Genomic DNA, 25,933 nt, shown 5'->3' with positions numbered 1-25,933 from the left:
CTGTAGCCCACTAACCTACTTTCAATAAAATAAGAGAGAGTGCTATACATTATAGATTTGAGATACAAACACCAGCTTTGAGGAAAGCTGAAAGAAGATAGTGACTTTGAGGAAACAAAGCTGTGTGTGCTTCAGGTGACAGAGCTAGAAGAGTGGGAATTCCTAAGACCTTGTGGCTAAGGCAATTTCATCATAATCTCAAGTTGCTGAACAAGAAACTGTAAGTTTTGATGGATTCCCTGTTGAATTTTGGTCTTGTTTGTTCTGTTTATTGTTTATAATGCTCTGATTCTTTCTGGTAAGGCTTCCTTTGTGACATTGTGTGTGGAAAGCATAATAGGCTCTCTTTAGGATATGGTACAGTGATGTTAGATAAACAGGTGTTTTTTAGTTTGAGGAGACAGATGGTAGTTAAATTAACATGGCTCCCATAGACTCATAGGTTAAATTAATATGGCTCCCATAGACTTCCTAGTTTGTGGAACTGTTTGGGAAGGAACACTGGTCTGCCTTTTTGGAAGAGGTGTGACACTTGGGTGCATTTTCAGGCTTTAATCTCTTCTGACCACACCCATATTGCAAGCTCCCACTTTGGTGGAGTTCAAAATGAGTTCTCACCTTTCCCTTGATTTACAGCTAAGACCTTGTAATCCAAGAGGAACTTTCCAGATGCATTTATGTCCAACATTTTTATAATTTATGGATGATTCTGGATGACTATGAGGTAAGAATGCCCTTCAATATCTCAGCTTTTACATTTGATCATCTTCAGAAAAGAATTTAACTTAACATTCATAGGAGTAGGCAGATCTATGTGTAAATGTGTCTAGATTCCCTGAGTAAAATCTCAATGCTCCCACACTTGAAGAAAGGCGTTGCTTTGGAAATGGCTCCTGTGCTCTCCTTACCCATCACCGGAAAAATCTTTTGAAGCTGTTCTGTCTTGTCTGCTGTGCTAGGTATTCTTGTCAGTCAAATTGAACACATCTGGAATTAGCTGAAACAGAAAGAGTTGGGTACTGTGAGGGATTTTTCTTAATTGTAGTTTTCAATCTGGGAAAAGTATTTTTAATCTGGGTCTTTTGGGGTGATAAGATCCACCTTGGATCTAGGCAACAGTTTATGGTGACAGCCTACATATATAAAGGACATTGAAGATGGTAGCTCTATCTCTTTGCCTTAATGCCCTACCTCTTTCTAACAACTTTTTGTTGTTGTTGTTGTTGTTATTGTGTGTGTTTGTTTGTTTTTTTTGTTTTATTTTTGGCAGTAGTGCATAATTTTGAAAATTAAGGTATATAATGAAGACTAGTTGAGACGTCAAGCCACATGAACTGAACCACTATTGGAAATTTTAAATGTGTAGACAGCCATTTTTGGACTGGTTGAATGGCATCCTGTGAGTCATTCTAATAAATGCATTAACTATATAATAGAGATTCATTCTATCAGCTCTGTTCATCAGGAGAATCTTTGATAGCACAGCTGTGGGGTTTGTGGTTGTTGTTTCCTGCTTTGCTCTGAGGCTTGTCTCAGAAACACCAGTTGAACAGTCCTTGCAGTGTAGCTGAACCCAGCCTGAAGGCACCAAACAAATATTGCTTTCTAAAATCTTTCTTAATTGTTAATATTCTGGGCACATTTCCACATCTGGGACAGCTTTAACTCCATTGTAATCTGATTTATTGACTGTGAGAGCCATCCAACTTGAATCCAGGAGGAAGAAGTGGAAATATCTTCTGAGTGCTGTGATTGGAGCTTAAGCAAGCTCCAAATTTGCAAAGCAGGGAAGCATAGAGTTACTGCCCATAAGGGGGTAGAAGCAGGCAGTTGAATAGCAGGGATGTGAAGTCTTACATTCTCCCAGGGGCTTGATGGGAGGACAGACCGGTAAGCAATTGGATGAGAGGCACTTGTGCTAATGAACTTCAAATCTGCAGATCTGGAAAAGGTTTGGCCAAAGCTGGAACCTCTGTGCCCTGTCTCTTTAACATACTCTAACCCTAAGGGTGGTGCTCATGTCACTCAAGACTCAATAGCCAATCAGAGCCTCCACATGGACCAGCCAGTCAGAAGAGGAGGCGGCTCTTCCAGGTCAAGCTTGCAAGCTCCTTTCTGTAACTCAGCGGTCATGGGAGTTTCTGTGTGATGTGTTCTGCGTGACTCTACTGGGTGTTGTGAGAGAAGGTTAGTCAAGCTCAGAACTCCAAACATGGTAAGTGCCAGGTCATCTCCTGCGGTGCCGTCGGTGTGGGGAAAAGAGGGGAGTGGGAGAGAACTCGCTTCTGGCCAGAGATCCATTGCCCTGGGCAGGCAGGAGCGGGAGGACTGCAGGACGCTTTCCACATGGCCGCGGGTGGCTGTCTGGCCATGGGAAGGCACGGACCCAACTCGGTGGGTGGTGGAAAAGGGCAGCTCTAGGCACCAGGTTCCCAGCCTCCAGCATCCCACGCTGGATACCCCGGAAGTGCTTAGGACAGAATGGGGTCCCAGGGGTGGCACTGGCTTCGGGGCCAAAGGGAGGAGAAGTTGGGGGATAGGGGCCACTGAATGGTTCCCACGCGAGCGAGCGTCCTTGGTCAGGTCCGGGGCTGGAGTACTGGAGTACAGGATTGCCTTCTGGCGGGAGGTTTTCTTTTTAATTTTTGTTACTGTGTGAATTTGATTGCAGTTTGGCTGCAGGGCTTCCCAAGTATGAAGCAGAGATGGCTGCACTGGACATTGCCTGTATAATTTAATAATGCTCTTTAATTGCAAAGAAAGGCTCTGTGCCTTTAAAAAGGAAAATAAGTGGAGTCTGGAAAATTCTAGTGAATGCAAATTTCCCAGACTAGAGCTCTGTCTGCAACTGTGGCGGAATTGCTGAGCCAGGAAAGCTTCAGCTGTCTGAATCATTTGCTCTGTGATCTTACAGTGGAGGAGCTGCTGTTGTCCTAGTCCCAGCTGTGTTTTCCAGGCTAATGAGGGACTCTGTCCATGCCTCTCTATCAGGAACCCTAGTGGAAGGTAGCTTGGGGTTCTTTATGGGAGTCTCTTCAGAGCCATCTGTTGCAAACTGTGAAGAAGGCCAAAAGCCATGTCATGGTGATTGTAATTGTCTCCTTTGCCAGGCCAGGAGGAGCAAGTTTCCTGAGTTATCTGAGTCAGTTCTGCTATTTCCAAGGACTGTGGTTCTGTTGGTCCATGTGGTGATCATAGCAGAGGCCCTTTTCCTTTGACCCTTCCTGAGTGTGGATTAATGGGGATGAGGGAAGCTCAGTAGCCCTAGTAGCTTGTGGACTTGGGTACCAAAGGTTTTCCACGGAGATCTCTTGCCAGCCTTGGTGCGAGGGTTCCAGCAAATACAAAGGAATGCAGGCAGGGAGGGGAAGTTGCAAACCCACTTCTGCAGTGCCAGTCAACTCTACCTCCGTCTCTGCTGTGCCATGCAGTAATTCTGTGCCACCCTGCACTGAGTAGGGTCCCCAAGTGCACTGGGGGCTTGGTCAGTAATGTTTTTTTTTAGATACTTGGCAGTTCCCTTGTGCAGGGTTGTTTTATTAGACTTCTCCTGAATTTGTCCCAGTGTATTCTAGCTTCTGCAAACTTCATAGAGGTCTCCATTTCTTTCCACTTATCCCTGTAAGTAGGATACAAGATGCTACTTTTTTTTTTTTTTTTTTGATTTTATTTTTGAGACAGGGTTTCTCTGTATAGCCCTGGCTGTCCTGGAACTCACTCTGTAGACCAGGCTGGCCTCGATCTCAGAAATCCGCCTGCCTCTGCCTCCCAAGTGCTGGGGTTAAAGGCGTGCCCCACCACGCCCGGGTGATGCTACTCTTAAAAAGTTTACTTGGCATAAGACATAGCTTGTGTAAGCTCTCCCCACTGCAGCTGTTGTAAATTCTACCTTCTACTTTTGCTATTTTTCTCATCTCCTGCGACCTCCAACTCAGGAACCCATCTCTGAGAAATGGCTTGCTATTTCAGGGCTCTGAGACACTTAATCAGTGATTCTGGGGGTCTTTGCTGTGTAAATCTCCTAGCAGTCTTAAGTAGGATTTGTAATCTCCAGTCCATATTAAAATTGTTCAAAATAACCTGGGGACTGAACAGGAAAGAAACTTATGGGTGAGAGCATGTGTGGAATCCAAAACCTGTTTTTGGCTGCCTGGTCTTTGAGCATTAGCCGCAGCTGAATCCATGCTGTCATTAAGACATTTTTCCTAATTAATATTTTAGTTGTATATGGAGAGATTTTTTCTGGGGTGACATGTCAGTTCTGGGAGAGCTGTCTCTTCTTCCCCATATAGAGATGTTTCTAAGACAAGCTATTTTGACTCAGGTAGCCTTGATCCTGGTCTGCTGCTACCCAGGACAATGGCCTTGCTTTCCTCTTGATATAAATTCCTAAATTCTTGAGTTAAAGAATGTAGCGGGCTGGTGAGATGGCTCAGTGGGAAAAGAGCACCCGACTGCTCTTCCGAAGGTCCGGAGTTCAAATCCCAGCAACCACATGGTGGCTCACAACCATCTGAAACAAGATCAAGACTCCTTCTTCTGGAGTGTCTGAAGACAGCTACAGTGTACTTACATATAATAAATAAAAAAATCTTTAAAAAAAAAAAAAAAAAAGAATGTAGCAAAAAAGTGTTTTATAATTGCTCATTTGAGTCATATAATGAACCCTCCATATCTTCCACCTTTAGATAAGAACGGGAGCAATGGTTTACTGTTATCTCTGTCAGGTGAAACAGGGCGGGAGATAGCTTGATCATAGATAAAACCATAAGAGAATCTGCTCCAGGTGTCACCATTCTAGAGAAGGATAAGAGTCAGGCAGGGTGAATAATTTTGTAATTTAACAGCATGTATTAAATAATGCATGATATTAAATAAAATTAGATTGGTGGGTGCTTAGTTTGTGCAGGTTAGCTTGAGCCAGTGATAATGAATTTCTGTTTTAGGATCTGTACTATATAGATAGAATGTATCAGAAATGTAAAACACATGCCATTAGCTGGAGCTGTGTGTGTCAGATTATAGATCTCAGTAGTTAACAAAGCACATAGGAACAAGGTCAAACACTATCTTATTAATGCCATTCCTTCTACCAAGAAAGGCCTGATCTTTTTCAAATCAGTACAGTGATATATTTTTCCCAATATAGGTGTGGGTTTGTTGTTGTTATGTTTGTTTTACCAACCCAGTGAGGACAATTGTTCTGATTAATGCACTGAGTGCTCCTCAGTGACATGTGTCCTGCTTTGCTCTGAGCTTTGTCTCATAGCCATTAGGTGGAAAGTACTTGCAATTTACCTGAACCCAGCCTGAAGCCACAAAACAAAGTTTGTGTCCAAAAAACCCTCTTCAGTTGCTAATATTCTGGCACTGACCACCTGTGGACAGTTTGGTAACTCCAGTGTCAGCTGATTAATGGGATATGCAAGCTATCCAGCTTGATTCCAGGAGGAAGAAGGGAAATTGCCTCCTGAGTCCTGTCATTGGAGCTCAGGCAAGCTCCAAAGCAGTGAACCCAGGGTCACTGACCAGAAAGGTGGAGAGGCAGGCAGGTAAGCAGCAGGGATCAGGAATCTTAGCCCCTCCCAAGGGCTTGGCGGGAGAACAGACAGGTAGGCTATTGGAGGAGACACATTGGTGCTACTGAACTGGAAATCTGCAGATATGGAAAAGGATTGGCCCAGGCTGGAAACACTATATTGTGTCCCTTCAGCAAACTCTAACCCTAAGGGTGTTGCTCATGTCACTCAAGATTCAATAGCCAATCAGAACCTCCACATGGAGCTGCCAGTTAGAAGAGGCGGTGACTTCCGGGTACCAAGCCTGCAAGTTTCTCTGTGTAACTCAGCTGATCTCAGTGTTTCTGTGTGATCTGTTCTTAGTGTCTTCGCTGGATGCTGTGAATTTAGCTCAAGCAAGCTCAGAACTTCACACATGGTAAGTGCAGTGTCATGTCCCACAAAGAGGAGGAGCTAGCATCTTAGCAAAGGATGCCTGTGTACTAGGTCTTCCCAGAGCCAGGATGGTAAGCATCAGCCAGACAGATGGGGCCACCTGTGAGGTCTTTTGTGGACCTAGTCTCTCCTTTTGGACCAGGCTGTGGCCTCTGAGTAACTTTATTATAAGACTGCACTGGAAAAAACCTTTGTGTCAGGGGCTTGTGTGTGGAAATACACTTGGCAGGTGAGAACCAGAGGAACAGCTTACTGTGTACACTGTCAGGTAAAACAGTGCTGACAAGAGCTAGGTCACAGACCAAAGGAAAGGGGAGTATGCTGCAGGGGCCACTGTTATGTAGAAGGGCCTGATTAGGGCAGTGAGAATGATTTTGTAATTTCACAGATTGTATTAATTATGCATGGACGTATATAAAACTAGATTCGTGGGTGTTTAATTTGGGCAGGTTAGCTTGAACCAGTGGGTAATGAATTCCCATTTTAGGATCTGTATTATGAGATATGTGCAATCCTTGGGTGACATATTTAAGTGAGCCCACAAATATTAAACACATGACATTATCTGTAGCTGTGTGTGTCACATTGTAGACATCAGTAGTTAACAAAGCACTTAGGGGCAAGGTCAAACACTATCTTATTAATGCCATTCCTTCTACCAAGAAGGGCCTGGTCTTTTTCAAATCAGAACAGTGATATATTTTACTAATATAGGTGTGGGTTTGTTGTTGTTATGTTTGTTTTACCAACCCAGTGAGGACAATTGTTCTGATTAATGCACTGAGTGCTCCTCAGTGACATGTGTCCTGCTTTGCTCTGAGCCTTGTCTCATAGCCATTAGGTAGAAAGTACTTGCAATTTACCTGAACCCAGCCTGAAGCCACAAAACAAAATCTTATATCCTAAAATCCCTCTTCAGTTGCTAATATTCTGGCACTGACCACCTGTGGACAGTTTGGTAACTCCAGTGTCAGCTGATTGATGGGGTATGCAAGCTACCCAGCTTGATTCCAGGAGGAAGAAGGGGAAATGCCTCCTGAGCGCTGGATTTGGAGCTCAGGCAAGCTCCAACCTTTCAAAGCAGTGAACCCAGGGTCACTGACCAGAAAGGTGGAGAGGCAGGCAGGTAAGCAGCAGGGATCAAGAATCTTAGCCCCTCAGAAGGGCTTGGCAGGGGATCAGACAGGTAGGCCATTGGAGGAGACACACTAGTGCTACTGAACTGGAAATCTGCAGATATGGAAAAGGATTGGCCCAGGCTCGAACCATTGTGCTGTGTCCCTACAGACACTCTGACCCTAAGCATGGTCCTCATGTCACTCAAGACTCAATGGCCAATCAAAACCTCCACATGGAGTTGCCAGGCAGAAGAGGAGGTGACTCTTCCAGGTACTAAGCCTGCAAGTTTCTCTGTGTAACTCAGCTGCTCTCAGATTTTCTGTGGAATCGGTTCTTATTATTTTTACTGAATGCTGTGAGGTTAGCTCAGGCAAGCTTAGAACTTCAGACATGGTAAGTGCAACTTCATCTCCAACGAAGTGGGGTGAGCAAGCATCTTAGCAAAGGATGCCTGTGTAATAGGTCTTCCCAGAGGCAGGATGGTAAGCCTCAGCCAGACAGATGGGGCCACCTGTGAGGTCCCTTGTGGACTTAGTCTCTCCTTTTGGACCAGGCTGTGGCCTCTGAGTAACTTTATTATAAGCCTGCATCTGGACAAAACCTTTGTGGCAGGGGCTTGTGTGTGGAAATACACTTGGCAGGATGAGAACCAGAGGAACAGCTTACTGTGTACACTGTCAGATAAAACAGTGCTGACAAGAGCTAGGTCACAGACCAGAGGGGGAGTATGCTGCAGGGGTCACTGTTATGGAGAAGGACCTGATTAGGGCAGTGAGAATAATTTGATAACTTCACAGATTATATTAATTTATGGATATAGTTTAGTAAAATCTGATTGGTGGGTGTTTAATTTGGGCAGGTTAGCTAGAACCAGTTAGTAATGAATTCCCATTTCAGGATCTGTATTAGATAAACATGTGCAATCCTTGGGTGACATATTTAAGTGAGCTCAAAAATGTAAAACACATGCCATTACTTGTAACTGTGTGTGTCACATTATAGGTCTCAGTAGTTAACAAAGCACATAGGGGCAAGGTCAAATGCTATCTTATTAATGACATTCCTTCTACCAGGAAGGGCCTGATCTTTTTCAAATCAGTACAGGAATATATTTTTTCAATTATATTGATCTTTTTAAATATTAAATTTTGGTATTACTTTTCTGAATTTCATTTTCATTATGCATAGGTGATTTGACGTCTTACGTGTTTCTATTCTCCAATATTTTCCCCAAATTAAGAATTTCATTCCTATTTTTAAAGAGATTTCACATCTGTATGTTTAGAGAAACATCTCCTGTAGCTCCTACTTTCTTTATGCCATGCAGTTAAGACTTGCTTTGAACTCCTAATCCTCCCTCTGCTGCCCAGGGCTTGGAAAACATTCCTACAACTGCTTTCAGGCTGGGTTCTGACTGATCAGTGAGACAAAAGACACCAGGGAATGAGTGTTGTCTAACCTCCCTGGGTTACAGGGTTACAAATTAGGGGATTACAAATAAAGAGGGACAGGTATAAGGTTGAGTTCACTGACCAACTTTGAAGCTGGTCTACTTGCAGCACAGAAAAGGAGGAGGAATAAGGTAGGTGAGGCCTTTCTGCTTTGGCAGTGGTTGACATTCACCGTGAGGAGTCAAGTAATCAATTTTACACAATCAGTAAAATTCCATACTGGTCATCTTCAGGCATTTTTCAGATTAGGGCAATGTCAAATGAGATCACAGGCCCTCGTTGTGACACCATATTGCTGGCATACCTCACCATCTACCCCAGCAGTAGGACTGCCAATCTCCCAGCTGCCATTCCTTATGCAATTCAATCATTTAGGAACTGGACTTTTCATCTATCATTAATCATCCTGATCTGACTCTTGCTTCTGCCCTCCTTCCTCTCTCCACAAGGTCCCAGGTCATGTCTACTCTATACTATCCCAGGTATAACTGGGTCTGGCTGTGTTCACTCTTTTGTGTATAATATACTTTCTCCTCCACCATACCTAGAAGCAGTGATGTCTTTACATTTTATTTCTTCATTTTCTTCCCTCTTTTTGCCCATTAAAAGTTTCTATCTTTAAAATTCATAGCCACTTTTACTTTTAATATTGTTAATGTATGAATTTGATCCCAGGTTGTCTGCAGGACCACCCCACTATGAAGAAGAGTTGGCTGCATGCATAATTGAATATACAAAGAAAGGACCCTAGGCCTTTTAAATGGAAAATACTTGGTCTGCAGGACTAGAATATTCTTTTCAATGTAAATTTTCCAGACTAGGGCTATGTCTGCTTGTAGGGTGTAACAGTTGAGCTTGGAAGGTTTCAGCTGTCTGAGTCTTTTGCTCTGTGATCCCACAGTAGAGGAGCCACTGTTGCCCTGAGGCCCCGCTGGCTTTTCCAAGCTAATGAGGGACTTTGGGCAGGACTAACAATCAGGAACACTAGGGGAAGGTAGCTTACAGGTTCTTTACAGGATTCTCCTCAGATGCATGTGTTACAAGCTGCCTGGAAGACTACAAGCCATCCCCTGGTTATTATAGTAATCTCCACTGAGAATACAGGAGGAGCAAGTCTGCAGAGCTATTTGAGTCTGATCTGCTGGTTCTAAATGGACTATGGGTCAGAGTGTGGTTCTGTTGGTCCATGTGGTGATCATAACAGAGCTCCTCGTCCTTTGACTCTTCCTAAGTGTGGATTTACAGGGCTCCCAGAGGCTCGGTAGCCCTGGGAGTGGCAAGGTATGAAACTTAAATGTCACTATGCAGTGTGTATATACAGGAATTGCCTTTGGTGTGTAGTAGGACAACATTGGAAAAGCAATGGTTTGATTTCTAGAATTCCTGACCCTTCTGTATTCAGTTTTGTGTGACTAGTTTTATAAATACTTTAGAAGTTAGTAGTAAAGAGCTGTCAGCGATCATCCTTCAGAAATATTTGATTAGATTCGTTTTACCTTTCTGTTAACTATTGTCAAAATGGCATGATTCACAGAACCTCAATTCTTGGTTACAAAAAAAGCTTCTGACATGCAGAAGTTTCTCAGGTGTTGATGGTGCTGGGTGGGTGGATAGGACAGATTGGAACATAATGCATATGGCAGGAAGCAGACATTAAATTATCATTCAGCATTGTTTTGTATACTTCGGTGGGGCTGGTTTAACATGAAATTACTAAGGGTCATAAACAGCTATTGAGCCATAGTCCAACTTTCTCATCATCAACAATTTCAATGAGAACTCTAGAGCATGGGGCCTCTCTGTTTGAAGACAGATCAGTAGTATCTGGAGGGTCAGATTTATAACAGTTTCAGGGTCACTTATTTATGTTATTTTTATCGGAGTCAGGAAATATGATTTTATTTCTATACACATACTAGCACAGGTAACATTGGTCAAGTTCACATTGTTCCTGGTGTAGTTGTATTAGTTATTGAAGAAAAGTTGAAAATTGGCCACATGGAAATGGGCAGAGGAAGCTTTCCCTGATATTGTGTTGCAGTTCTGTGGGCTACTGTGAGAATTATGTCTAGGATAACAGATAGTGGTCTTGGTCTTTAGACAGACTGCTTGTTCTTCGGGAGTACTGGCTATGGTTGAGAAGGGTGTGTCTGCCCATACTTGGGGGCTAAGACACAGACATGTGGCAAGAAAGGAAGGGGAGATGGAAAAGGTCTTTTGTATCTGCAGGTAGCATGGACAGGTGAGAGGAAACTGCAGTCCTAAGGGCACTCTTGCATATTGGGTCTCAGGGAACAAAAAATGGGTGAAGGTCTAGCAGCATTCTACATGGTTCCATGTATTAACATCTTAATACTAAGGCATCAGGTTCCCAGAGATCATTTATTTACTTAAGTTTTTGTTGTCCAACTGTGAAAGACTGGATAAAAAGTACTATGTGGGTGGGCAGGGCAGTCAGCGAATACTCATTTTGAAGTACACCTTTACACTGTTGTCTGTATCATATTTTTTTATATACACACGTATCGAATCTTTTAGGATTTAGTCACCTATGATGACGTGCAGGTGAACTTCACTCAGGATGAGTGGGCTTTGCTGGATCCTTCTCAGAAGAGTCTCTACAAAGATGTGATGCTAGAGACCTATAGGAATCTCACAGCTATAGGTAATATTATGATTTTTTTATTTACTTTATAACATGTATGCACAACTGTTTCTTTGTTATTGTTATTTGTTTTTATAATTTCAATTGAGAATGAGGAAGAATATGATGAATAAATCACTCATGGTTTTAAAGTTCAATGGAGTTAATAAATACTGTTTAATAGCCAATAATGTAACATACTTTCTCTGGTACTGGGTTTAGGTTACATTTGGGAAGAACATACGATTGAAGACCATTTTCAAACTTCTAGAAGTCATGGAAGGTAATTTTACTCTGCAAGCTGAGGAGAAAATGCCTATGAAGAAAGTTTAACTTGTGGTACAAGTAGTAAAGAAAACCAATAGGGTACAATAAGCACTGCTTTCAGTGATGGATGTTTACTGACTTTCATAAAAATCATATATGTTTATGGCAGATATGTAACTGTTGTTTGCAAGACATTCCATTAGGTCAAAGACAGAGAAATAATGGCTTAACACATATGTTACTGTTTAAATCAAGCCTAGTACAGCCATGCTATACAAGTGTGAGTGTCTTCAGTCTCATATCACTTAGCTATTGCAAAAGGAACACACAGTGATTAGGTGACAAGTATATGTCTAAAACCTAGTAATGAGCAAATAATCCATAGTATATCTGAGCTCAATGATATACTTGTAATAACATTGCTAAATTTAGTGAGATGAACAGTTCATAAGATTCAAAAATGGTTTTGTGGAAAAACCTTAATCTCTATACCACATCTCTGTGACAAAAAAAAGTCAGCTGTGAATGTAATGTGGAATTTTCACTTGTTATTCTTCTTTTGATGTGGATGTCATAGGTTACGATTGATACAAGCCTTGTGATCACTGGGGCATTGAAAGAAGCCACATACCTTTCACTTTTCCAGAACAATTAGAGGATATGCAGTATAACATATTTTGAACAACATACTAAATGTGCTATATTAGTTTATAAAAAATTTGTTTCCGAACATTCCTGGGGACATTTACCAACTCTAACTGCTGAAAATAGTAATGAGAATTAAGGCAGTAGAAATTTTTTTTTCTTTTGCATTTGTTCATATTCCAAATGTAGTATTACTCTCATGATAACAAAATTTGTGAATGCAATCATTGTGCAAACACTGTGAGTTCTTCCTGTTTTTTTTCAAATATGTGAGTAACATTTTATAGAAAAAGTATGTTATAAATGTGAGCCTGATAATCAATACTGTTCCCATTTCATATATCCTCGAAGATGTAAAACAATTCATAATTTATTAGAACTCCTTTGAATATAAACAAAGTAATATTATGTTAACATTAGATTGCTCTGTTCAATGAAACCAAAATTTAAAACAATTCATACAGATAAAAAGACTCATCAGTATAATCAGTGTAAGAAAGATTTCACGTGTGCAAATTTTATTTGCAGGCATGAAAGAAGTTGTTCTGCAGAGCAACCCTCTGAGTTTATTCAATGTGGTAAAGCCTTTGCATATGAGAGTGGTAGACAAAGGCATCAAATTAAACATAATGGAGAGAAACACCATGACTGTAACCAATGTGGTAAGGACTTTAGAACATGGAATGTCCTGCAAATACATAAGCGAACACATACAGGAGAGAAACCCTATGACTGTAAACAATGTGGTAAAGTCTTTGCAAGAAGCTGTCATCTCCAAATACATAATCGAACACATGCAGGAGAGAAACAGTATGAATGTAACCAATGTGGTAAAGCTTTGAAAAGAAGGAGTGACCTCCAAATCCATAAGCGAACACATACAGGAGAGAAACCCTATGAATGTAACCAATGTGGAAAAGCCTTTGCAAGTAGTGGTGACCTCCAACAACATAAACGAACACATACAGGAGAGAAACCCTATGAATGTAAACAATGTGGTAAAGCCTTTTCAGAATGCAGTCATCTCCGAATACATAAGCGAACACATACAGGAGAGAAACCCTATGAATGTAAACAATGTGGTAAAGCCTTTGCACATAGCAGTCATCTCCACAAACATGAGCGAACACATACAGGAGACAAACCCTATGAATGTAACCAATGTGGTAAAGCCTTTGCAGTAATCTATACTCTCCAAATGCATAAGCGAACACATACAGGAGACAAACCCTATGAATGTAACCAATGTGGTAAAGCCTTTGCAGTAATCTATACTCTCCAAATGCATAAGCGAACACATACAGGAGACAAACCCTATGAATGTAACCAATGTGGTAAAGCCTTTGCAGTAATCTATACTCTCCAAAGGCATAAGCAAACACATACAGGAGAGAAACCCTATAAATGTAAACAATGTGGTAAAGCCTTTACAAGAAGCTGTCATCTCCGAATACATAAGCGAACACATACAGGAGAGAAACCCTATGAATGTAACCAATGTGGAAAAGCCTTTGCAAGAAGTGGTGACCTCCAAAAACATAAACGAACACATACAGGAGAGAAACCCTATGAATGTAAACAATGTGGTAAAGCCTTTGCACATAGCAGTCATCTCCACAAACATGAGCGAACACATACAGGAGACAAACCCTATGAATGTAACCAATGTGGTAAAGCCTTTGCAGAAAGCAGTACTCTCCAAATCCATAACCGAACACATACAGGAGAGAAACCCTATGAATGTAACCAATGTGGTAAAGCTTTTATAACAAGGAGAGTCCTCCAAATACATAAGCGAACACATACCGGAGAGAAACCATATGAATGTAAACAATGTGGTAAAGCCTTCGCAAGCAGTAGTGACCTCCAAAAACATAAACGAACACATTCAGGAGCGAAACCCTATGAATGTAAACAATGTGGTAAAGCTTTTGCACAAAGCAGTCATCTCCGAATACATAAGCAAACACATACAGGAGAGAGACCCTATGAATGTAACTAGTATGGTAAAGCCTTTGCAGGAAGCAGTGTTCTCCAATGCCATAAAAGATAAATACAGGAGAGACACCATATGAATGTAACCAAGGTGGTAAACCCTTTGAAGGAAGCAGTGGTCTTGAATATCATAATCGAACACACACAGCTGAAAAACCCAGGAATGTAACCAATGTGGTAAAGTCTTTGCAGGAAGGAGTGACCTTTAAAGAGAAAAGACCATACAGGAGAGAAACTCTATGTAGGTATCTGATGTTATAAAGCCTTTGCAGCAAGCATTGATCTCCAAGTACATAAATGAACATATACCAGAGAGGAACCTTTTAAACGTAACCAATGTGGTAAAGCTTTTTCGAAAACCAATAGTCTTTACACACATAAAAGCACATATAGTTGAGAGAAATGCTTTGATTTTAACCAATGTGGTTAAACTTTTTCAAAAAGCAGTCATCAACAAAATCATGAAAGAGCACGTATAGGAGAGAGATTTTTGAATGTTAGCAATGGTGCTTTTATAGCTTTTTCACAAAGCAGTGGCCTCCAAATATATAAAGCAACACATACAGGAGAGAAACCCTATGAATATTGGCAATGTTTTAAAACACTTCTACATCACAATCATCTTCAAATCTGTAAGGAACATGAGGTTTTGAGAAATCCTCTGAATAACACCAATTAGGGAAAGCAATTGTACAAAAGAGTCATCTCCCAACACAAAAGTATACACACTAGATATAAACCCTATGAATATAGGCAATGTGGTAAACATTTTATAAGTCACAGTAGTCTCTAAGTAAATAAAAAGAGACACAGTTGAGAAAAACACTATGAAATGAACAAGTGAACAGAGCCTTGTGCATTAAAATCTTCAAATACATAAAAGAAGACATAGAGGTGAGAAATCCGATGTCTACAAGCCATGTGGTATTGCTTTCACTTGTCAGTCATATTCAAAGACACAAAAGAAAACAAAATGTAACAAAAGGCTGAGTGTGTTTAATATGGTGAAACTTTTTGAATATTTTAGAGTCTTCACAATGAAACAATTCATACTGCAAATAAATTTAGGAATATAATATGGTGAAACCTTTTCAGATTTCCCAAATCTTCATCATTATGAATGGGAAACCCATAAATGCATTCAATATGGGGAAGCCTTTAAACATTTCTAATTCTTTATAATCCTGAAAATAATCATACAAAGTTCAAGGGGATACAAGAAATGTTTCTTATTGTCTTGCTTGAGTTACAGTCCTGACATCCTTTGGTATGAATATCAATGTGGAAATTGTGAGTGGATGCCCTTTCCTCCCCAACTGCTTCTTGGTCATAATGTTTATGCAGGAATAGAAACCCTGACTAAGACAAATTGGTATCTGGAGTGGGGTATTCCTGTGTCAACCTGACCATGTTTTGGGAGGACTGTGGAAGGACTTTGGAACTTTGGGTTAGAAGATCCATTCTGTGTTAAGAACGCTGTGGGATGTTGTGTAGGAGCTTGGAAGATAATGTTGAGAACCGTGCAGAAGATGGAAGCCTGGCTTGTGAAATTTTAGAGGGAAAATGAAAGCCTCTTTTCAGGGCCATTGTTACTTTGTGAAGATTCTGTGGTTCTGGTTAACTGGGGCTGAAGAATCAGCTGTGATTAACAAGATACCAGAACTACTAGAGTGAAAACTTTGCATTACTGGGACTGTTGATGCTGGTTAGCAGGAGCTAAGAAATTAGCAGTGATTAAGAAGAAACCAGCATCATTGAAGTGGCATCATCTGTGAAGTGTTTTCTGAGAGCACAGAGGAAGTGTTCTAGAGATAATCAAGGTGGTACCTTGTGCTGTGGCTGGACTTGGTAGTGTGTGAGTCTTAACCTCGTGGTACTGGTTTTGAAGGCATGAAGGGATAATGCAGAGCAGCTAAGGCCCAGCACTTTGAGAGGTCATGGAAGGCAACTGGTGAAGGTGCAGACTCAGGTGAAATTGATGGCCCAGTACTGAAGAGATCATGCAGTGTGTTGGAGTTGACAGGTCCATGATTGACCACGAAGAACAGCAGCAGCAGTAAAGTACATGCATCTGGAGCATAGAGGACAAGTTGTGTGCTACAAAGGACAGGGTTGGAAAAGTGACCCAAGCCCTTGGTTCTTTTGGAGTTGTCCAAAAGATCGTGAGTTGGATCCCAGACATTGGACAGTTGGAGTTTAATTTTTACTTTTGATTGTGACTGTGCCCTGATGTTTTTCCCTCTTGAAGGAAACAAGTATTTTAGTGGATTCCATTGTAAAAGGCTTTGGATTTTGAAGGATATTGGATATTTTAAAAGCATTGAACTTTTAATATGTAAAGTCTGTGGGGCTTTCAAAGTTGTGTATATCTTGGGCATGAATAAGAAACTAAGAGTTGAGCATTACTAGTGATGTGTTTGCGTGTCAAATTGACAAGGTGTCAATTATACTGGCTAATTTTGTGTCAACTTGACACAAGCTGAAGTTATCACAGAGAAAGGAGCTTCAGTTGGGAAATGCCTCCATGAGATCCAGATGTAAGACATTTTCTCAATTAGTGATCAAGGGGAAAGGCCCCTTGTGGGTGGGACCATCTCTCTGCACTGGTAGTCTTGGGTTCTCTAAGACAGCAGTCTGAGCAAGCCAGGTGAAGCAAGCTAGTAAAGAAACATCCTTCTGTGGCCTCTGCATCAGTTCCTGCTTCTTGACCTGCTTGAGTTCCAGTCCTGACTTCCTTGGTGATGAACAGTAAGCAGTATGAAAGTGTAAGCCAAATAAACCCTTTCCTCCCCAACTTGCTTCTTGGTCATGATGTTTGTGTAGGAATAGAAACCATGAATAAGACAAGGGGTATAAGGTATGGATTGTAAAAAAAAAGATTAGACAATAAAGAAATGAAGAAATAAAATTAATTTTTTTTAAAAAAGGAGGATCAGACAGAAACATTCCTTCCAAATTATACCTTTATTTTCACACCAATCAGGATTTAGGGATAGGGGCTTATGTAGTTTACAGTGTCATCTGTTATATATTATGGGTGTTATAGCTTAACTAATCATATGGATTTGTTCTTTGGTGGTAAAGTACAGGTCTTATGTTTTGAGGGGCACAATGAAAAGCAGAAAGCATTGTTAGAGACAGTCATTATGTTTTAAAAAGAAAATATGAGTAAAGTGAGGTTGGATCTCCACAATACCTAATCCTTGGAAACAAACTTAGTTTCACCATATGATTAAATTCAGGATAATAACAAAAAGGCAATACTTAGGGCCTGGTGTTTGGATTTGATTTGTTTTTCTGCTAATTCCCAATTGTGTATTGATTCTTATGCTACTCCTGTTAAATTCTTCCCAAATTTCATGATAATCCTGTACTGGGACACTGAGATTCCCTGCCCCAAGCTGATTATAAATGGGTAACAAAAGTGCCAGCAGCCAATGGCTAGGCAGGCAACAAAGGCAGAACTTTTGGATTCATGGCAAGGGAAACAAAGAGGATCTCCATGCCAGTAAAGGATTTGGATGCCAGCTTCAGAGCTGGGAAAGACACAATACCAGCCACATAAAAGCTAGGAAAGAGTGACCCCAGTGTTCCCTCCTCTGATTGGTTCTGGAGAAGCAAAGATGGCCTCTAGATTTAGGAAATTAGGTGTATCACAGGGGAACCAATAGCAATGTGGATGTTTGGTAGTGTCCCAGCCAATGAGCTGATTTGGCATATTACATAATGCTGTTTGTCTTTCATTTCAGACTCCAAAGTACTTGTATGCTAAGCTAAGAACTTAAACAGGTGGCATCCTATAGTAGAGCAGAGTAACCAACTGAGTCTACAGAAGGCATCACACCTACAGGATGGAATGCAATATTAAAAACTAATTGGGGATTCTCAAATGAAAACCAAATGCTAAGATGTGAAATTAAGGGATGAGGAAAATTGGTTTCTTAGTGGATTCACTTGTTTTGCTGAGCCATTTGAGTCCTCACTAGCTGTGCAGGTTCACAACTAAAACAAAAGTTGAGCTAAAATGGTATGCATAATTCTTGGATTTGTGGAATGAGCTGGGACTCAGAAAAATGTCCCAAGCTGATCCAGACATCCTTGTTGGTCTGGATTTTCCATGAGCCCTCTTCCACCATGAGCCCTTCTAAAAGATTTCTGTCTGCCTCAAATAGTTTAAGCTTGGAGGTGCAGTACAAAGAGACAGGCTGCTCAGAAAGCAACAACAGAGGTAGATGGTAGAGGCTGCCCAGAGCTATAATCAGAAAAAAAGAATAGAGAGAAATCGATGAGATTTGTTTTAACTTCTTTTAAGGAAAAATGAGCAGGTGGTGATTGTGTAAGAGTGTTTGAGGCAATCTCTGTGAAGGGCCCTAATGTCTGCAGAGGATTCTCCACATGGCTGGCACCCTAGCACACCCAGGTCCTTGAGATCAGTGGTAAGTGGAATGCAATATAAGTTCCAAAAAATACAGAGGGTCTTGTAATAGTAGGAACAGGGACAAAGGACAGCAGCGTGACCAGCGACTGAGGTTAACTTCTGGTTGGAGCCACCCTCTCCCACCCCCATGCAATCTTTGGCCAGATCTCAGCAGAGGGCCCAAAGGTCCCCAGAGGACTCTTCATGCTGAAGGCCCCCTAGCACACTCTGGTCCTTGAGATCACTGGTGAGTGGAATGCAACATCACTTCCAAAAAATCCAGAGGGTCTTGTGCTAGCAGCAACAGGGTCAAAGGACAAAGGCAGGCCCTAGCACATCCAGAATCTTGGGATCACTGAGAACTGGTTATGCAGGAGAGTAAGTGGGCAGCAGAAGTAACTAAGCTTCTTGAACAAGGTCCCTACAGGCCTTCATCCTCAGCCAGAAGACAGACCTAACACCCAGAACCCTAGACACTTTCCCTGCGAGAGGGGAGTCGGCCTCCAGGGAGGGCTCTGACCCCAGGAATCAGGATGTGGATCTGAACTCCAGACTTCTGTGCACCTTCTCTGTTGGCACTTTCTCTTTATGTTACCTAGGTCACATTATATTTAGTGGATAGGATTAAAGACAATTAAGACTGTAGTAAGATTAAGGGAGAGTTTCCCTTAGAATTTAAGACATATTTCAAACAACCAGAATGGAGATTTTTAAATTATGTTTATTCTTTAATTATACTCCAGTCATTATCACCCCCCCATTCCAACCACTTACAGTTTCTCATCCCATATCCCGACCCCTCTGTACATCTCCATGAGGGTGTCCTCACACCCACAACCATTCAACAACATCCTGCCAGGCTTCCCCAATCCCTGGGACTTCAAGTCTCTCGAGGATTAGGTGTGTCTTCCCTCCCTGAGTCCGGGCCAGGCAGTCCTCCTCTGTATATATGTTAGGGACCTTGGACCAACAAGTGTATGCTGCCTGGTTGCTGGCTCAGAGTCTGAGAGATTTCCAAGGTCAAGGTTTCTTGAGACTGTTGGTCTTCTTGTTGGGTTGTAAGACTCCCGGGAGCCTTAGCTTACTGGGGACCTGTGAGTGAACCATGTGGGGCTGGAATCAATGGAAAAAGCAAGAGGAATTTATTGTTCCACTAAACTGGGGTCATCCCAGACCCTAAGGAGAGGTGGTGACCCGCGTGCCTGTTCGGCGAGCTTTTATATGGTTGTCAGGGGCAAAATAGAGCATCAACCTGGCAGTGGTGGCATACACCTTACATTTAAAAGCTCATAGTGGATTGCCCAGACCCCTTAATGAGGGCAATGCTGCAGCAGGTTTGCATATCAGGCAGAGTATAGGCATTACACAGGAATAGTTCAGCCAAACACTCTCTTTCTTTACATCATTAAAAAGCAATAGGTTGAGACAACAATTTGGTATTTCTTGAGAATGTGCATGTCAAATTGTAAAGACTTTCATCAGTGTCCTCAATTTCTTCCTGTATCACACAAAGGTGTTAATCCTCTAGGAGTTAATCCTCTAGGACTGGTACCTACTCAGTTATGGCAAATAGACATTACTTATATATCTGAATTTTAAAAATGTTAAACAATGTACATATGTGCTACATCCAATCCAGTAGTGAGAAGCGCGACAGGCCCCGAAAACCTGTGTGCTGTCCTGAGGCGAGAAGTTCACGGAAACTTAGTCTCCTGGAATCTTGCCATCACGTATAAAGAATGCTCCAATGTCCTTGCTTTAGTTGGTAAACGGATCTTGGGCTTTCCCTTAATGTTGCTTTATTATAAGTCCTCCTAAGGGGGCTGGAGAGATGACTCGGTGGTTAAGAGCATTGACTGCTGTTCTGAAGGTCCTGAGTTCAAAGCCCAGCAACCACATTGTGGCTCACAACCACCCATTATGACATCTGATGCCCTCTTCTGGTGTATCTGAAGACAGCTATAGTGGACTTAAACATAATAAATAAACAAATCTTTAAATCACATAATTATAAAAAAAATAAGTGCTCCTAAGTATTGATTTTTTTTTTTTTTTTTTTTTTTTTTTTTTTTTTTTTTTTTTTTACATATAGCTAAGTTAGATTCTAAGCAGTCGTTGATCCGACCCTGGGCATGGATAGCTAAGTCATTGCCCTATGTAGGAATTTACCAATATCTAGGAAGAGGGAAGTTAGTGACCTAAGGAGGAACCAGAGTAGATACTTAGAACTATAGATAGCTGAGTTACACCCATATACAAGTGTTTACAATGGCCTAGGGGGAACAGGAACCCAGACCCCTTAATGAGGGCAATGCCACAGCAGGTTTGCATATCAGGCAGAGTATAGGCATTACACAGGAATAGTTCCGCCACACACTCTCATTCTTTTTGTTTGTTTTTTTTTTTCATTTTTAAAATTCTATTTATTTATTTATTTATTTATTTGTTTATTGTATGTAAGTACACTGTAGCTGTCTTCAGACACTCCAGAAGAGGGCATCAGATCTCAGTACAGATGGTTGTGAGCCACCATGTGGATGCTGGGATTTGAACTCAGGACCTCCGGAAGACCAGTCAGTGCTCTTTTTTTAAAATATTTTTATTGGGTATTTTCCTCATTTACATTTCCAATGCTATCCCAAAAGTCCCCCATTCCCTCCCCCCACTCCCCTACCGACCCACTCCCACTTTTTGGCCATGGCGTTCCCCTGTACTGGGACATATAAAATTTGCATGACCAATGGACCTCTCTTTCCAGTGATGGCCGACTAGGCCATCTTTTGATACATATGCATCTAGAGACAAGAGCTCCGGGGTACTGGTTCATTCATATTGTTGTCCCACCTATAGGGTTGCAGTTCCCTTTAGCTCCTTGGGTGCTTTCTCTAGCTGCTCCATTGGGGGCCCTGTGATCCATCCAATAGCTGACTGTGAGCATCCACTTTTGTGTGTGCTAGGCCCCGGCATAGTCAGATGCACTAAAAGAAACACTCTCATTCTTTACATCATTAAAATACTAATAGGTTGAGACAACAATTTGGTATTTCTAGAAAATGTGCATGTCAATTTATAAAAACTTGTCTTCAATGTCCTCAATTTCTTCCTGTACTGCATAATGGTGTTAATCCTTGAGAACACATACCTAATCAAGTATGGCAAATAGATGTTACTTATGTATCTGAATTTAAAAAAATGTTAAACAATGTACATATGACTATTGATATCTTCTCATGCTTTCTATTTGCAACTGCTTTAACAGGATAAGCAACTAAATAAGGAACTAGTCATTGCCTACATTGTTTTTCTATTCTTGATGTTCAAAATGACAGGAAGACATAAAGTTACTGGCCATTACAGTCAGGCATTTGTGATGTTTTGTTAACAATTTAATACTTGTCATATTACTGGGATTCCTTATTATTCTCAAAGACTAGGTATTGTGGAGCACACCCATGGAACTTTAAAACAATTCTCAATTTAGCACAATCTTCAATCATCAGGTAGGAAAGTGTCAAGGAGGCATCATCTGAATCAGGTTAGCCTTTCACAATAGCTGTGGGATACTGTCATAGTTATATTAATTAAGATGAAGAGACTTAGCACGGTTAAGTTGCTCCATTTCCTAAGCAGGGACCCTGGTTGTAAAAGAATGGAGAAAGTGAACTGTGCACTAGCAAAAATCCTCTGAGCACTCTCTGCTCTTGACTGTCCATAGGTGTGCACTCTTGTCTCAGGCTCTTGACACTGCAACATTATACCACCATGGACCATACTACGGAACTATGAGCTAAAATGACCTTTTCTTTCCCATTTGCTTTCCCTGGGTATTTTATTGTAAGAATAGCATTGAGACATACTAATAAATTTAAACATTTTGTTTCTCTTTTGAGGATTTTTAAAAATGAAACATAAAGTATATATGGCATGAAAGGCATTGTCCAAAGAATGCCAAGTGCACACATCTCACTAGTCTATCTCTTGATGGACAGCCTCCCTCAGTCTCACTCTCTGTCAGGCATCATTGATTTCTCCAGCCAGGAAACAGTAGATTCCTACTATGCTAACCCTGGCTTGAGTCACAGCTGTATACTACCTCCAATCTGAAACTAAGTCAGAAGTAGGTTATGGGACTCACAGTGTTCCCAATGGGGTTGTATAAGCAAGAACCAGTTCCTAAGTGAGAGATGACTCCCTGGTAGCACTGCCTGCAAGCAGTATAGCAAACTCCAGGGATTCAGCTCCTCCAAGGCATCACCCATGTTGGGTTGCTTTGTTAATGACTCAGCTAGCTGACTATGCCAGCCATAATTGGAAAAGCCCAATAATAATTTCTCTCCCATTCACTGAGCTTTAAATCACTTCAGAGACAAAGTTTTGGTTGTTTTGGGAGTTTGAGAGAAGCTAAAAAAAAAAAAAAATCAAAGCCACCCAGAATGAAATGGCTCCAAATGTTGGCCCAGCTAAGGTGGAAAATGAGAGGAACACTTTTTAATCTCCCTATGTCAGGACAAAAGATGAAATGTGATAGGCTACTTTCAACTCTGAACCCTGCATTCCACACCTACCTAGCTCCTTCTCCCCTCCTATCTCCCTCTTCCCACTAGTTCCCTTCTTAATCACTTGTCTCTGCCTCCTCCCACCTATCTCACTGTCCTCCCCATCCTGTCTCCCACTTCCAACACTGCCTTTCACACCATGATGGACTTCCAACAATCATGGGCCAAGATAAACATTTCCTTCCCATAATCCTAAAATATTTTTGTTGGGTATTTATTCGCAGCAACAAGAAAACCCACTGATGCTCCAAAGCAATACTTGGGTGGAGCCATCTCCTATCTCTCAACATGCTCTATCTGGAAGGAAAGGAAGTTCCTTCACATCTCCCCAGGATACATTTAACAACAAACACCCCATTAAGAACTTGCTGTAATCATTGTCCAGGGTCAGTGCCTTGGGTAGTTGACACATGAGAAGCTCCTGTGATATCTTGTGAACTGTCACTGCCATGGAGCAAGGATCCCACCTCAGTGTTGAGACATCAGAGCTGGGTCTAATGTACAGACTTCAAGGATGTGCCCGTCTAAGATGAAAAGTGGATGCACGGAGGACAAGGGCAAAAGTGACAGAATTTGTCCAAAGAAAAACAAAGCAGGGGCTTCTCAAAAAGCTATCTTGTCATTCCCCCCTCACCATCCCTCCCACTCCCTAAGAATCCCACAAGTCAGGAAGGTTTTTGTTGCCCTCTTGTGGCGACCTCAAATATTGCTCAATGTTTTTTGGTTGCATCATGCAGGTGGTAGCAGCCTGATACAAGGCATGAAATAAAACTATTTTAAAGGTTTCTGTGTTTTCAAATAATTCATTTAAATTGTTAATAAGAAAATCTACCAGTGATTTTATTTGTTTGAAATACCCGTGTGTTCAGACGTATTGCAGGTCATCACCATACTTGATTTCAAATTATGCTACAAAGCTGAAGTAATAAAAGTCAGAATGGTACTGACACATAACCAGACAAGGATTGAACCACTGGAATACAATATCCATATATAACTGCATAAGGTCACATTATTTCTGACAAAGACACACACACATACACATACACACCCACACATTCATATATGAACCCCACTCACATGTTCTCACACATACACACATGCACATGCTTATGTACCTGTCACATGCAGAAACATACACACATGCATCTCCCATTCTCGGTCACATGCTCACATCCACATATGCACACATACTTACACATAAACATGCTAACACACAAATGCACACATACCTGACCCTCACTTTCACACATGTTCCCTTCCACACACATACAAACACATACACACAAGAAACTCTTTCCCCCACATGCTCAAACAAACACAAATGCAACCCCAAAACAACTTAACAGACAGACATTCACACATGCACTGTCCCATATTCTCATACACACATTCACACATGTAAACCAAGCACATTTGCTCACACTCACAAACACCCACAAACACCGGAGGACACACATACATGCACACATGCACACACACACACACAAGCATATGCATGTGCAAACCCTGTGCTCACACATACACATGCACCCTACCTACATGCTCAAACACAAACAGGATCACATACATCTCCACACACATGCAAAAACACATCCCCACAGTCAAACACATTCCTCCATGCACCACTATATCTGACAATCAATATTCAGGAAAAAGAAGCCAATCTTTTCATCCTGCACAGAACTTAATTCCAATTGGATCAAGGACATCAACACAGGACTCTGTACTCCAAGCCTGCACGACAAACATCAACGAATCTGCATCAACATAGAAGTACAGGAGAGGAATTTCGAAACAAGACCCTTGTGCAGCAAAGGATGAGAGCAATTACTGAGAAAGGGGACCATATGCAGCTGTACACTGAAGTGTCAGGTGAGTGAAGAGGAGAAGCTCACAAGACAGGAGAGGCCTCTCTGCCAGATGCTCATCTGAAAGAGAATCATAGATAGAATGTACAAAGAACTAAAAAGAAAGTCTAACCATTAAGAACCTTTAAAAATAAATGAAAAAAAAAAAACGGGCCCTGAGTGGTTAAAGAGATGACTCAGAGTACTTTGGGGACAAAATTTTGTTGACTATATATGCCTGGGTTGATTTTTTGGGCTCTCTTTTTACTAGGCTATCTTCTCCTGGTTTGTAGAAATGCTATTGCTGATTTTCTATCCAGGGTGTCTTTGAGGCAGGTCCACACAGGAGAGCACGTGGGCTGCAGAAGGAAAAGAGGTTCTTGGACAGGATCCCTTCAGTCCTTCTTCCTCAGCCAGGAGGTGGAGCTGATCCTCAGTCCTCTATGCACCTTTCCTGACAAAGGAGAGTTGGCCTGTAGGGAGTGCTCTGACCCAGGAACTCAGGAGAGAGCTTGTCTCCCAGGAGTACTGACAGAGGCTAACAGACACACAGAAGGAACAAGCTCCAGTCAGAGACAGCTAGAACATCTAACACCAGAGATTACCAGATGGCAAAAGGTAAACATAAGAATCTTACCAACAGAAACCAAAAACACTTGGCATCATCAGAAACCTGTAATTCCAACACAGCAAATCCTGGATAACCCAACAAACCATATCTCGTGATGCTGGTAAAGGATTTTAAGAAGGACATTAATAATCCCCTTAAAGAAACAGAGGACAACACAGTTAAACCACTAGAAGACCTTAAAGAGGAAACACAAAAATCCCTTATATAATATAGGAAAACGCAAACAAACAGGTGAAGGAATTGAACAAAACCATCCAAGATCTAAAAATGGAAGTAGAAACAATAAAGAAAACCCAAAGGGAGACAGCTCTTGAGATAGAAATCCTAGGAAAGAAATCATGAGTCATAGATTTGAGCATCACCAACAGAAAACAAGTGATGGAAGAGAGAATCTCAGGTGCAGA

General features: G+C 41.4%; 1 protein-coding gene across 3 annotated transcripts; it reads left to right on the top strand.

Moving 5' to 3' along the window:
• Positions 1 to 2,071: 2,071 nt before the first annotated feature.
• Gm14391 (predicted gene 14391) lies at positions 2,072 to 23,831 on the top strand. 3 transcript variants are annotated; one of them, XM_030251945.1, is made up of 6 exons: positions 2,072 to 2,215; positions 5,883 to 5,937; positions 11,063 to 11,189; positions 11,391 to 11,451; positions 12,609 to 19,826; positions 20,816 to 21,852. In XM_030251945.1, exons 2-5 carry the CDS (start codon positions 5,935 to 5,937, stop codon positions 14,080 to 14,082), a joined length of 1,665 nt encoding a protein of 554 aa, XP_030107805.1. In that variant the 5' UTR covers positions 2,072 to 2,215; positions 5,883 to 5,934; the 3' UTR covers positions 14,083 to 19,826; positions 20,816 to 21,852. The 3 variants fall into 3 exon arrangements, with proteins under 3 accessions (XP_030107805.1, NP_001170951.1, NP_001092778.1); NM_001177480.1 differs by lacking the exons at positions 12,609 to 19,826; positions 20,816 to 21,852 and adding an exon at positions 23,273 to 23,831; NM_001099308.2 differs by lacking the exon at positions 20,816 to 21,852 and having other exon boundaries at positions 12,609 to 14,717.
• The last annotated feature ends 2,102 nt before the right edge of the window (positions 23,832 to 25,933 follow it).

Source organism: Mus musculus, chromosome 2 (genome assembly GCF_000001635.26).
Source record: "Mus musculus strain C57BL/6J chromosome 2, GRCm38.p6 C57BL/6J".
NCBI classification, from domain to species: domain Eukaryota; kingdom Metazoa; phylum Chordata; class Mammalia; order Rodentia; family Muridae; genus Mus; species Mus musculus.
The sequence above is the reverse complement of the archived record's forward strand: the minus strand, read 5'-3'. Positions and strand labels throughout refer to the sequence as shown.